At 35.9% G+C, this 15,408-nt stretch overlaps 1 protein-coding gene across 2 annotated transcripts in view; it reads left to right on the top strand.

Moving 5' to 3' along the window:
- Positions 1-15,408, top strand: part of BMPR1B (bone morphogenetic protein receptor type 1B) — a 424,915-nt gene that overhangs the window by 273,489 nt on the left and 136,018 nt on the right. Inside the window, exon 4 of one of the 2 annotated variants that reach the window (XM_060147586.1) lies at positions 11,198-11,324. The exons of the other annotated variant lie outside the window; for it this stretch is intronic. Within the exon in view, the coding sequence (XP_060003569.1) occupies positions 11,228-11,324 (97 nt within the window). The 5' untranslated portion in view covers positions 11,198-11,227. The remainder of the gene's footprint in view (positions 1-11,197; positions 11,325-15,408) is intronic. 2 annotated transcript variants of the gene reach the window in all.

Here is a 15,408-nt window from a genome sequence, read left to right on the forward strand (position 1 = left end):
CTTTCCTACTCCTGTACATGTCTAAAGTTTGAGAAGTAGCACAGCCGGGCAGATGGCTTCCCAGTGTAACAGAGTTCCAAACCAGAGGGCAGCAAGTCCATTTGCTACAAGGAAGACAAGGCTCTCTTGATATTTACCAACAGGAAAAGCAAATCTTATTCTTAGTGTATTATTCTTGTTTCATCCAAAGGTTTTCTCACTTTTGTAGCTCTACCAAGGTTTCTTTATGCAAAGAGATAACAAAGCAAATACTTAGGAAAGTATATTCTTCCAAATAAATCAATGCTATGCTGCAAGATGTTTTTGAGGCAGATTAAACCTTCATCTGTAAACTGTACACTCTTGATTTCAGTTGGACTCTAATAGACTTTCTCATTAGTTTTAAATCACACTGCGATGGCATGGATTCTTAGATCACACCATTATAAAAATAGATATTTTCAGATTATTTGGAGATGAGTTCTGTTGCTTGTATAGATTAACTTTCTACCTTTGCCTTGCTCTACTTTTCAGGAACTTTATTAGAAATTATGTGGGGGCAGGAAAGAACATTCAAACAAATAAATTTTATTTTTCGTCTAGTTAAGAAACCTGTTTTTTTTAATTTAAAGACTTGATATCAAAGGAATTAAAACTGTAGATAAAACTGACCTTTAGGAATTACCTGTTGATTTTTTCCATGACTGTTCTAACCCCATATTTGTAAGATATAATTTAAGGTTATAAATTGTAACTTCTGTTTGCAAAGTGTTTTACATTTTAAAAGCATTTTCATACCCAGTGTTGCTTTTGACCTTTTGCTCCCCCAAATGCTTTGAAGCAAATTATATGCATCTTATGGATGGAAAAATTAACATGAAGTGAGGGTGGGGTGAAGATCCTAGACTGAAAAAAGCAAAGTGTTTTGACCTTACCAGAATAGTTATTGAACTTGATTAGCTTAATTGTAATATACAAAGAAATAAGTATGTAAGTATATGTTAACCCACACCAGACTCTAGTAGAAATAATGAGTAGCAGGTTTATGTCATTTAAAAAAATTATGAGAGTGTTAATACTGAGAAAGTTTTGTAAATTTAATTTAGTTGTTTCTGAAATGGAGAAAGGAATTTAATGTTATTATAATGGCAGAACAGCTGTATTGAGTTTGTGGAATTATGTGGGAGTCTAGTTTGAGAACCACTGAATTATCACATAAAATTCTTAATCAGTATATACTGCAGTAGTAATATTTTCCTCAAGATTTTCATAAGCTGTGTTGGTACATCAATAAAGAGTTTATAAGGAATACAGCCCTGTTTAAATAAACTACTGAATGTTGTCTTACACTGTATGGGGTAAAATGATGACAGTATGACTAGGAAGAGTTACATAAACTATATAAAAAGTCATAAGAATTTGAATGGAGTGAATTTATCAAATTGGTTTTCTTTTCTCAAAACTCTATTTGTTCTCACTTTCATCCTCTATAATGGTATACGGGGGCTTCAACTTTAGTGCATCCATCTATGCAGAAATCACCAGCCCATCTATCCTCTCTTCTTTTGAATCCCAGTGAGCCGTGAGTCTAAGTTGCCACTGTAATCAGTGATTAGCTATTCATATGGAAAACTATAATTGATCCCTACTCACTTCATTTCATAAACAGAAACAAATTCTGTATGGAAGAAAGAATTAACTATGAAAAACAATACCATTTTAAAGTATTTAGAAAAGGATATATTTATTATTTTAGAGAAAGATAAGAATTTCTTTAAACCTAAACAGAGCAAACCATAAAAAGATTAATAAATTCAACAGGCTTAAAATTTAAAAAGTATGTTCATCAAAGAGTAAGAAAGGTTGAAAACTGGTTTAGTGTGTAGAAGATTCTATAAATTAATAAAGTAAAATCAGCCAATATAAAAATGAACAGGAATTTCAAAAAGAGAAAATTCGGATAGTCAGTGAACATGTGAAAGCCTCATTAATAGTTAGAGAAATGTAAGTTAAAACTAGAGTGATATGCTGTTTCATATCCATCATGTTGTTGAAAATATAAAAGTCTGAAATATACCAAATGCTGGTGTGGATGTGAAGCAACAGGAACTCTCATTCCCTGGGAATGGGAATGTAAAGCGGTACCGTTGAATTGGTGGTTGAGATTGAGCATAGGTATACTCTTGCTCAGCAGTTCCGCCCCTAGGAGTATTTCCTGTGGAAATTTCTTGCTTGTGTGCCTTAGGAAACAGGTACAAGATTATTTTTTATTGTAGTCTCGTATATAATATAATATAGCAAAGCACAAATAAACAAATTTGGAAACAACAGAGAGTAGAATGGACAAGTTGGGGAATATTTGTTTACAGTGGATTTAACATAATAGTGGAAACCAGTGAATCTGGATGACTCCCCAAAACGTAATGTTGAATGAAAAAACAAGTCACAAAGAATACATACAACATGATTCCAGTTGTACAAACTTTGATCAGAGGCAAAACTGAGTAATATATTTTTGTGGAATCATTATATATGTGCTCTAACTATATAAAGAAAATCAAGGAAAAGATTAAAACAAAACTGAGGCTGTTGAATGTTCCAGTAGGAGTGAAGGAGTTGGGTCCAGGGAGGAGCCCAGAAAGCTTGGGTGATATGTAAGTGGGTGATCTTTAAAAATTTTATTTAAAAGTATCATTATTAACAGTTATGTATTATAATTGATATATTATTATAAGCAATGGATTTATATTGTAAGTAACATTGTAAGTATCATTAATATATTATTAAAATGTAATTATGTAAAGTGCACACATATGAAATATTTCATAGTACAGTAAAAACAATTGGAGGAAAGGATTTCTTCCTTTTTGTCTTCAAAAAACCTTTTAAGTTTCAAGTTAATTTTTATCCGGGTATGCTACTTGGCCTTTATTTATTTTTATTACAGTTTTAAATTTTATTTTATTTATTTTTGTATACAGCAGGTTCTTATTAGTTATCTACTTTATACACATCAGCGTATACAGGTCAATCCCAATCGCCCAATTCATCACACCCCCACCCCCACCCCTGCTTTCCCCGCTTGGTGTCCATACGTTTGTTCTCTACATCTTTGTTTCTATTTCTGCCTTGCAAACCAGTTCATCTGTACCATTTTTCTAGATTCCACATAAATGTATTAATATACGATATTTGTTTTTCTCTTTCTGACTTACTTCACTCCGTATGGCAGTCTCTAGGTCCATCCATGTCTCTACAAGTGACCCAATTTCATTCCTTTTTATGGCTGAGTAATATTCCATTATATATACGTACCACATCTTCTTTATCCATTTATCTGTAGATGGGCATTTAGATTGCTTCCATGACCTGGCTATTGTAAATAGTGCTGCAATGAACATTGGGGTGCATGTGTCTTTTTGAATTATGGTTTTCTCTGGGTATATGCCCATTAGTGGGATTGTTGGATCACATGGTAATTCTATTTTTAGTTTTTTAAGGAACCTCCATACTGTTCTCCATAGTGGCTATATCGATTTACATTCCCACCAACAGTGCAAGCGGGTTCCCTTTTCTCCACACCCTCTCCAGCATTTGTTGTTTGTAGATTTTCTGATGATACCCATTCTAACTGGTGTGAGGCGATACCTCATTGTAGTTTTGATTTGCATTTCTCTAATAATTAGTGATGTTGAGCAGCTTTTCATGTGCTTCTTGGCCATCTGTATGTCTTCTTTGGAGAAATGTCTATTTAGGTCTTCTGCCCATTTTTTGATTGGGTTGTTTGTTTTTTTAATATTGGGCTGCATGAGCTGTTTATATATTTGCAAATATTTTCTCCCATTCTGAGGGTTGTCTTTTTGTCTTGTATATTGTTTCCTTTGCTGTGCAAAAGCTTTGAAGTTTCATTAGGTCCCATTTGTTTATTTTTGTTTTTATTTCCGTTACTCTAGGAGGTGGGTCAAAAAAGATCTCGTGATTTATGTCAGAGTGTTCTGCCTATGTTTTCCTCTACGAGTTTTAGAGAGTCCGGTCTTACAGTTAGGTCATTAATCCATTTTGAGCTATTTGGCCTTTATTTAGGTGCATGCAAGTTTGAAATGTTTCATAGTTTATACTTAGTACAACTCTTTTGGCTGTTGGCTCTAATGTCCAGGAATTGTCTCATTTGCACTGATTCCTCACTGTGTCATGATTTTCTACTGGTAGTATTGTTTTCCAGTGCTGCCTATGCCTCACTGGCTTTTGGTCCTTCGTACATTCGTATTTCCTTAGCTCATTGATTCCCATGAGTTCAGTGGCAGGACTTTGAGCCGTCTCTTTTCAGGTTACTTTTTTCCTACAGTGTTTCTGGGGATCCTCTGGAATTTCCATATTTGTACACACACATGCCAGGCTACTTTGGGGGCCGACACTATGGCCTTCTACAAAGCCGCCTTTCCTGACTCCAGGCTGCCATCTTCAGTACCATCTTTAGGGCTCTCTTCCTCGTAGCTGAGCCAGACCCCTTCAGTTGGGAGGTGTTGCTGCTTTACATCATTGCTGTTTATCACTATGCTCTAGGTATTTTTGCTGCCACCGTTGATAATGGTGATCTTCCCTGGCCACCAGGTTATTTCTGCATCTCCAGACTGGTTGTCTGCTTGTTCCAGATTCTGGGGTGTGAGGTCTTGTCCGGTACCCATCAATTCTCACTAGTGCTTGGACCCTGACAGTGTACACTTTGCTGCAAATTGAGAAGAGGAATAGCTGCCTTCCTGCTGTTGTTAATCGCTCTCGTTTTGAGGACCTACAGCATGTTTGTTTAGGCCTTAAAGAGTTACAGATTTTGTGGAATTGTGTGTTCTGGTTTCACCTGTGTTCTTATGGAACACACATGTCCCCGAGCTCAATGGATCAGTAAGGGTTATATTCACATTTATCAAGTTATTACCAGAAGCATTACTCTCTTCTGAATCTCGGGTCTTACTGCCAACTTTAACTTGCTGCTTTGTTTCTTCCCTATGGATAATTCTCTCTCAGAGATCCTGCTTCCAACTTAAAAATTTGCTTTTAGAAATTTTGCTATTCTGTTGTAGCTTCAGCCCTGAGATCGATTTATCAATCAATCAGTCAGTGAATCTCAGTCTCTTCATCTCCTTTCCCCCCACTTCCTTCTTTCTCTTGCTTATACACACATATGCAACCCTAGATTCTCAGACCTTCAGACATGCCTGTATATATCAAACTCTTATTGTGGATCAGGTTTAAATTATTTCTCAGGTGGTTCCTCAGGCCCCAGATAAATCTGGTGGTGCACTACCTAACTGGAGAGAATTAGGCCCTAACATCTGTGTCACTGCATGTATCAGCATCTAAACCTGGAACCTAGCCTGGATCCCAACAAATAACAGTAACCATTATAGCAGCAGAGAGCAGCAGCAAGGGTAATTACATTTTATACATTATTTCGTTTAAATTGTATTAAAGTCTACAAGGTAGGTTTTATCATCCCAGTTTTATGGGTGATGTAACTGAGACTCAGGTAACATAACCGAAATTTGGGTAAATGGTAAAAAGTGGAGCTCAGCTACAAAATAGGGCTAGTTGATTTGAAAGCCTGTGCTCTTAACCACGAAATTAGATTAAAAAAATTTTTAACACAAATTCAGTTCAGCACATTCTTTAAAATGTGATTTCAGGTACTGTTAGCTTCTTATTTTGAATACATCACCAAATATGTATTTTTCTATAAGAATATAATAATTTGTTTGAAAATAAAAATGCAGTGGTGCAGTTTATTTTTCTGGGAAATGTTCAATTTGATGACACTCTGTTGTATTAGATGACACTCTGTACTTGAGAATCCATTCTGTAACAGTTAGGTATCCTGTCCACTAAACTGTAATCCTCAAAAGCTACCGTATTTCCCCAACCAGTAAAACCTCTTTAGTCAACATTTGATTACTTTGTCATTAAGAACTGTTAAGCGTCCATGAAATATTGCCAGTAAGTGTAATCTTTCAGTAAGCTTTCCCCCTGCATTATAAGTGGTATATACTTCTGGACAATACGGAGCTTCATTTTGTTGAGCTTGGATTGTCTTGTAGAATGCTTCAGGGAAGATTGAGAGTGATGAAAACTCTGTGAGCAGAAATATGCATCTTTATTGTAACATTTTAATGGAAAAAATTGAAATGATCTAAATGTTCATCCATAGTAGAATAGATAAATAACTGTATACATGAATAACTCTAGAGTTATGCACGTAAATGAAGAAACTTGAGTTACGTTTATCAACATGGATTAATCATTAAAATATAATATTGAATAAAATAAGCTACTGCAGGACAGACACATGGATTGTGTCATTTATAGAAAATATTTTAAACATTCCATAAAGAGTATATATGGTTTATACTCATATATTTGTATGCATATACATGCTGTATACACACATACATATATAGATAATACACATACACACACACACATACACACATTCAAATATGTCTGACAATGATAAACAGCAAAATTAGGGTAGTGATTACCTGTAAAAGGAGGAGGAGGGTGTATGAGATTGGGATTGGCTGTACAGTGTTGTATCTGCAATGTTTGCTTTTTTAATCTTGATGATAAACATGTGTATTCATTACATGTTCTCTATGCTTTTGGCATTACCAAAATGTTTCATAATAAAAACCCTGAGCAAACAAATTTTCAACTTTGGGATGACTTGGCAAAATCAATAACCTTCCCCAAACGTACTGATAGGGTACTTAACTTTCAAAATAACCTTATTTTCTTATTTTGTCAAAAAATATAATAAAGAGAAGCCAAAAGGAGGAGGAAGAGAAAAATGTGGACCACATGCTTCCTTTTCCTTTTCCATTTTGCTCCATTATATTACTGCGTACCTCACAAATGGTTTCATAAATACCATATTTCCTCAGTTCCACAAAACCAACTTCAATTTATTATTAGCTTTTTTGGAAGGGGAAATTCTACTGTACTAAATATATGTATATGCATTACACATATACATATATGTGTTTTAAGATTTCATTAATGAAATACATTAATATGACTTACGTGTATGAATATAAATTAAAGAATAAGTGAGTATATTTTCCCAAATGTTGCTGGAACAATTGCTACCTACCCAATTAAACTTGAGTTTGTAATGAACCTTCATGCCCCAGTGGAACCAGGCTCATTTTGCTAGCCTTTCTTAAGTTAGGATGGATGTTTTAAAAAAATTATTTCTGGGGCTTCCCTGGTGGCGCAGTGGTTGAGAGTCTGCCTGCCGATGCAGGGGACACGGGTTCGTGCCCCAGTCTGGGAAGATCCCACATGCCGCGGAGCGGCTGGGCCCATGAGCCATGGCCGCTGAGCCTGTGCGTCCAGAGCCTGCGCTCCGCAACGGGAGAGGTCACAACAGTGAGAGGCCCGCACACCGTAAAAAAAAAAAAAAAAAAAATTATTTCTGTTTGTCAGCTAATCTATTTGAATGAAAGCTGTCTAGGCTGCTGTTTTAGTGAAATATGTGTTAAGTTATATGTTAGGTTTTCCCTGTGTGACTCATGTGTACCTGAATACCCCAAACAGTCCAGCTTTTATACGAGAACATATTGTTGTACCTGCAGCATTGTAGACGTTGTTATCTACAACTGCATTTTCTTTCATCCTAAGGTGAATGTTCTTTCACATATTACCATTTATCTTATAAAGCATACATGGATGTTTAATGAAGTAGAGTTTCTTCTTCCCAAAAGAGAACTCAAGGTAGATTAAAGTTGACTTCGTGTAATTGAAAAAAATGTTATATTTAAGAAAAAGTTATAGAGTATGTGGCAGGTTCAGGCATCAGTTTTCAAGATAACCTCAATCTCTACTTTGATAATTTATCTGAAGAAGGCTTAATAATTTGATAAGAGATTAAAAGGATAGGCTCTGAAGTTAGAGAGCCTAAGCTCTCTACCGCCAAGTAACTGTATGAACTTTAACAACTTAGTTAACCTTCTGGGGCCCAAGTTCCTCATTTGTAAAGTGAGATTTTTCACTTGAGAAGAGTGTCTGTCTCAGTGTGGAGAATGGGTGGACTGGAGTTGAGAAGTCAAAGGGCGGGCATACTGACAGATGGACACCTAAGGAAGACATTAGCTTAAGACAGAGACAGAGGGCTGGAAGATGGGGGAAACTTTAAAGACTTAAAAAAAGCATAAATCAAACAGATTTGCAGGGCAGAGAGAGAATAGTGACATATTTTCATGTTGTCTGACCTGGCCAATTCGGTGGATGTTAGTATGGTTTATTGAGATAGAAAATACAGGAGAGGCCCATTTTAGAGGAAGAATGAGTACTTTGCATTTCCACGTGTAAGCATAGTCATCTCAGACTTAGAAAATTATACTTACCATCTTTCCTACTCTTGTTGTTCTGTACCTGCCACCCTGTGTCACTCTTGAAAACTGTTTACATACATTCCGGTGGACGGTTGTTCGTTGGCATGTTTTCTACTCCTGTTACAATGGTTCCTTGCTTACCCTGAAGTGATACCCTCTCTGTTTTGGAGAAACTTACATTCTCAGTTATCCACAATATTGGAGCCAGTTCTCTCTAACAGCTCCATCATCTGGGACCTGATTTTGATGCTCCTTCCCTTTATTTTTAGTGTCTTGGTGTTTTTGCTCTCAGAATCATTCCAGTGCGTAAAAAAGAAAATCCGAAATTGTTGAATTTCAAAGACAATGGAGTTGGGAGTCTTCGTTCCTCAAGTTATTGACACAATACTTGATCCATATGAAGATTTGTTTAGCTCCTCCCTTAGAATAGTTGTTTAAACTCCAGAGAATTGGAATAATCTTTGCAACCAAGAGTTCCATAACCCTTTAATCCAGAACAATGATGTACATTTACCTTATGTTTTATAAGAAAACCACTCAAATTGTTCAGTAATAGCTAAGGAAGATTTGTTTTAGAATGAGTTTTGGTGTCCACATAGGTCAAAGATATGTTAGGATTATAGTGTATGGTAGAAGTGCTAGGGTCACCCTCATCAGGCCTATGTTTAATTTCTCATATTCTGGATCTGTGTTTCCTATCATTTAGGAATTGTACTGGATGTAGTTAACGGGAACTGGATATAATGGTAGAAAAATAGAAGGTTATTTCTCTTTCATATAAAGAAGTCCAGAGGCAGGCAATTCAGGTAGGGTGTGGCAGTTCCATAGACATCAAGGATCTATCTCTTTCTAATTTCCTATTCCACCAACCTAGCATGTGGCTTCCATCTCCAAAGACATATTTTGGTCCTTGGTGGCTATTATCATTCCAGCTGTCATGTCTAATTTCTAGGCAGTAGGAAAGAGGTAGAAGTGAGGGACAGGTCATATGGAGAAATCATTTAGTCAGGTACCTTGTTGTGAGCAGCAGTTCAAGATTCCCAACTCTGGTTACGTTTCATGGCCAGCTTTCTTTTTAAAATTTTATTTATTTTATTTTATTTTGATTTTTGGCGGTGTTGGGTCTTCGTTGCTGCACGCGGGCTTTCTCTAGTTGCGGTGAGCAGAGGCTGCTATTTATTGTGGTGCGCGGGCTTCTCATTGTGGTGGTTTCTCTTGTTGAGGAGCACGGGCTTCAGTAGTTGTGGCACGCTGGCTTAGTTGCTCCGCGGCATGTGGGATCTTCCAGGACCAGGGCACGAACCCGTGTCCCCTGCGTTGGCAGGCAGATTCTTAACCACTGCGCCACCAGGGAAGTCCAGTGGCCAGCTTTTAATCAAATGACCACATCATGGTCTTCTAGCTGGGTATGTTGCCACCCTCAAAACCCAGGATTCTGTTGTCAAGGAAGAAGGGAAGAGAATGGATAATGGGTTATGACTAGCCTAGTTTGTCTCATGTATTCAACTTAAGGTATCAGTGAAAGGAGAAAAATGGACATTGCTCTACAGTTATAAATTTTATGTGTAGGTGCCTCATTTTGAAATGTCCCTGATGGATACCTTTAAAGTTCATTAGCCATAGAAAATGGAAAAAGAAAATCCTATCTTGTTCTTAACACATTAAGTTAAAATGCGTGGTTTCATGAAGAAATTTGAATAACTATTGCCATGAATATGTTAGACAATTGAGGAACTAAGGGATCAACTAAAGAAGTCTGTGGATACACAAATACGTCCAGAACCTAAGGTCTGTTCAAGGAAGAGTATGTGTTTTTAGGCAGAAGGAGAAAGTGAGGTATTAATTTGTCCAAGATAAAAAGTGAATAAGTTGTGAACTCTTTCAGTTATTTACAGTGTTATTAATCCAAGAGAAATTGATTCTTGATATATTTGATTTATTTCTAGTCTTAACCATAAACACTGACCTGGCCTTTAGATACTTTGATATGACTGTACCTATGCTGCTTCTAATGAATATCGATTTGAATTAATATTACATAGGACAGTTTTTTGGTGCTTTTCCAGCTGTGTAAGTATCCTTATTGCATAAACAGACTAAAATTAATCACAAAATTTACTGTACCAGCAGTATTTACAGCTTCTTTGTGAACCCAGTGCTTTAAACATCTGCCCTTCGTTAACTACACCTTAAACATAGACTTTTATAACACAGGTCAAATTAAAAGTATTTATACAGAGATGCTATAACACAATAGTACTTGGAGGAAAGAACAGAATTTCTGAGAAAAGAGTTTCTTAATAATTGACACAGTTTGGGTTAGTAATGCTGTCTCTCATAAAAACAAATAGGGGCCTATCAGAGATAAGTAAGAAAGCATTTTTAAGAGAGCTCCCAGAAGACCAAACTTTATAGTAATATTGAAAATGTGAAATCAGTTCTTTAAATGGGAGATTTCTGTTGTTGTTTTTCAATGTATTTGTCTTGTGTTAAAAAAAATTACGCAACTTTTTCATTAAATAACTAGTTCTTCAACTGAAAAAACATTGTGTGGTCTTTAAGGTGAATTAGGAGGATGTACAAAATAGAGAAAGAAATTTAATAAATGTGACTTTCAAAAGTTATTTTTCCCATCAAACAGTGACTCTGTATCTATTCAATTTGATTATGTAGAAGTCATAGTATTTTGTTTTTATAGTTAATTTTCTGGTTTGAACCCTGCGAGGATAGTTCCTCATATATTTCCTCCAACTGATTTTATTTTGGATAAAATTATTGTTATCTGATTTTCCTTTGAGAAAACATGGACATTTGCTTCCTTGGCTGACTTACAGGTACGGGTGAGTACTAAAGGACCCACATGAATGGGCTTCACAAAAGAGACAGCCCACCCCATGCAGAGCTGCTGCCCCAGGCCAGCTATTTGTGCTCTGGAAAAGGCTGACTTGCATGAGAAAACAGGTACTGAGACTGCCCTGCTTCTCAGGATTTATGTATTCTCTTTTTCTATATACAGGGTAGTGAACAGTGTTTTTAAAGACGATTAAAGAAAACTAGAATGTGTAAAACTTGTAGAACAGTACTACTGATACATGGGTATACAAGAAAATAGTAAGGGTAAAGAGGTGATAAATTAGAAAACAGATACTGTTTGATGTCACCAACCTACATTGAAATCTAGATGTATGTTGTACTTGTTATTTTATATGATAAAATAGGCACTTTATCATACTATTTTTTTCATATATTATCTTCCCTAATTATTAGATTATAGTTCTTCTGTGGAAACTATTATCTTTTATTTCTTTGGCATCTCCTGTAGCATCTAGCATCATGTCAGACACTTTATACGCCTAAAATGAAGATATTTAACTGAATATGGGTGGCAGATTTGATGAGTAGTGGTTCCTTCATGCAGTGTTTTGAGAATTCTGAGGCTACTTCTGTGTCAGCAGAAAAAAATATATAGTGTTAAATTAGACCAGGGACTCTGTTTTATATGTTGCAGTATCTGGAGCTTAGAATGGTGCCTGACAGGCTGTAGGTACTAAATAAATATTTGTTAGATGAATGAATAAATGCTTCTGCAATAGTTGAGAGAGCAAGGAAGAATTGGTAACATATTTGGCTTTCTGTTACTCAATTAACTCTCAACTCCCTTCTAAGTTCTGTGAGTACCATAAGTATTTGTTAATTCAGCAAACGTTATATCAGCATCCAAATTCAGAAGCTGGACTATCTTATAGTTGGCAGAATTCATCCAAGAAATGTAGATTCAAAGCTATTAAGAATAATTAGGTTGCTAGAGACAATCTTTTTTTTGGGTTCACCTCCTGTGATTTAAAAAACAGTGAAAAAACCTTACCCGTTGACTTAAAAAAAATGCACAAGGTGAGAGTTGTGAGTAAAATGAGGACTTGATGCAGCTATTTAAGTTTTAATATTATTCTACACTCCAACTAATACTCAATTAGTTAATTGAATTACATTCCTCTTCAATTTATAGCGCATTTTACAAAGAGTGAAAGTTCAGTAACCTGGCTGTGGAATATGGTCTGGGGATGATTGAATTCCCTGTTTCATGTAGGGTAAAATCATACTGGCTCATTTATCTGATTTTATAACATCAGCATTCTAAAAGGGACCTTATACATCTTTAGTGTAAATATTTTACACATAAAATATATTCCTGGAACTTAAGTGGTTAGAATTGTGGATTTTTATTACCAGGTTTAATTAGTACTCAGATCTACTGATTTCAGTACATACTGATGCCTTTTTGAAATGTCAGGGTTTCCCAATGATTTTCCCCCTAAATACCGGTTAAAGAAGATACACTCTGCTAAGCACAAAACGGTTCTGTACTACGTGGAGCATCATGCAGAAGGGCTGTGGCAGGGGGGTGGTGGGCGTGAGGGGCTGTTCATTTGTGCCAGCGAGCTCCCTGATCCGTGAAGAGAAGGGGCGACCAGAACCATGGCTCTCAAAGTATGGTCCTTGAACTCCTTGGAGCTCTCCAAGAACCTTGTAGGGCACTTGTGAGTTCAAAACTATTCAGACAATAACACTAAGATGGTAATTGCCTTTATTCACTGTGCCAATGCTTGCTCCCATGGTTCAAAAGCAATGGTAGGGTCTGATGAACTGGGAGATTGGGATTGACATGTGTATGCTGATGTGTATAAAATGGATGACTAATAAGAACCTGCTGTATAAAAAAATAAATATGATAAAATTTAAAAAAAAAACAATGGTAGGGAAAACCGTTGGCACCTCAGCGCCAACCAAGGTAGTGGCGGCAGCTGTACATTTCACCATTGCGTTCTTCACTGCCAAACCCTTGAAGAAAAAAAAGAACATTTAACTTAAAATGTTCTTGATAAAAGCAGTAGAAATGATCAGTTCATTAAATCTCAACCCTTGACTGCATGCCTTATATTAATATTCTTTGTAACGAAATGGAAGTATGCTTGGCCTTCCGCATACTGAAAGACAATGGTCTTACTCAAGGAATTGTTGCAGAACTAGTTCCTTTTTAGTGGGTCATCATTTTAACTTGAAAGAATGACTGACACACTATGACAGTTTAGACTTGGATATTTGGTGGACATTTTCTTGAAAATAACGAAGTGAGCTTATCAAGGAAAATAATGGACAGTATTTGTGCTCCTGATAAAATCTCAGTGTTCAAGTGAAAATCCAAATAAAAACTCAAATTTTGGAAAACTTGTTTGCCACCATGAGCTTGAGAGTACATCAATATTTAAAATCTTTTTTGATGATATTGGTGCTGATATTAACAGATGTGATTGTTTTTGTTATTGTATAAGGAAATGTGTTAACACTTGCAAGTTCTGCATGGACCAATGTATGATGTTATAAAACTATGCATGAATAAAAGATCTATCCAAGGTGCAAGGTAGTAGAATTGATTTTAATGTAAAAGAATACAAATATTTCATTGTTATGGTTCAGATTCCACATTGCAGCTAAAAACTACTCCACGCTGAGTTTTGGTGTAATATTAAGGAAGAATATCCACAACATCAGAAAAGCCTTTTAAAATATTTCCCCCTTTTTCAGTTCTTTTTATCTGTGGGAGACAGGATTGTCTTCATATACTTCAACCACAGCAACTTATCACAACATATTGAAAGCAGAAGCAGAGTTGAGAATCTACCTTCTGTTAAGCCAGATACTTCTCACCAAATTATTTTTGTTTGAGGAAATGGGATTCTTTTTCATGAAAATATTTATGGTAGCATATAATAGGTATATTACTTTTATTTTAAAATGAATTAATAAATATTTTATAAATGGCTTAGTTTTAATTTCTAATATGGTAAATAAAGCCAAAAAAATAAAAATAAACAAAAATTCTTCTGGGTCCTTGGTGTTTCTTAAGAGGGTGAAAGAATCCTGAGACCAAAACATTAGTTGACACTTCTCCAGACCCTAAATTAGAGCAGGGACCTCTGTGCCAAGGTCTAGAGTAATACTGCTTAACGTATTAGTATTGTCTCAGTATAATTGTTACCATTTCATTTTTTTCATTCCAACGAATTATTGTGTACCCTCTGTCCTCCAGGTACCTTGTTAGGCGGTGGGAGTTATTTCAAGTAAAGAATCTGTCCTGTGCTTATTTTTAAGCTCCTCTGAAGCCAGGTCTATGTGTTATACTTTTAATTTCCCTAATTATGGTGAAGCTGTTAAATATTTAGTTTCTTCTTTCCTATCTTCAACTTTATAGAGATGTAGTTTGGTATTTGTTTTCATGTTTTTTCTTTTATTATGACAGAGATTGGCTAATACTTGAACAAGTATATCATTTTTTCACTCCCCTTTCTTTCTGGTATGTTTGAAAGTATGGAAGAGGTATATATCTTTGGAATATTTTGTATATATGCAATTATATACAGATTGTAGGGATAAGAGACAAGAAGAACATGGGAAAGAGAGAGAGAGATGGAGGGCTTTATCAGGGTATTTGCAAAATGTTTTCTAGATCTACCCCTAACTTTTGCAGGGCCCAGGGCAAGAGTTCAAATGGATAACTACATGCCATATGTCAAATATTTAAAATTTATAGATTAAGCTAACACACTGTTAAATAAAAAATGTTTATCCTCGTGCCCTGACAAATAAATATACCATTTACCAACAATTAGAAAAATATATGTAAATCAACAGGTTATGCCAAATAACTGTGCATAGCACAGTTTCAAAATAATTGCTTTTCCACAAAGGACTATGGTTTGTTCTAGGGAGACCCAGCAGCATTGACCAGACAAGAGAAGGATAGGGAAGAACATTTATCATCATTTTTTGCTCTTCTAGCCTCTTCTTCCAGACATTTGACAATTCCAGGAGAGATACCCACTTTCTCTTCCTTTGTGTGAGAGGAGGCTCTTTACTCCCCACTCCAGATTCAGCGGCTCATCCACCTTGTGCCGCTCCCTTAACTGCACTGTACTAGACATCAAATAAAATGCCTAAATGAGGAGTGTGCAGAGTTCATCTTCAATCTTCAGCAAGTTATGCAGGC

This window comes from Lagenorhynchus albirostris, chromosome 4 (genome assembly GCF_949774975.1).
Source record: "Lagenorhynchus albirostris chromosome 4, mLagAlb1.1, whole genome shotgun sequence".
Lineage (NCBI taxonomy): Eukaryota > Metazoa > Chordata > Mammalia > Artiodactyla > Delphinidae > Lagenorhynchus > Lagenorhynchus albirostris.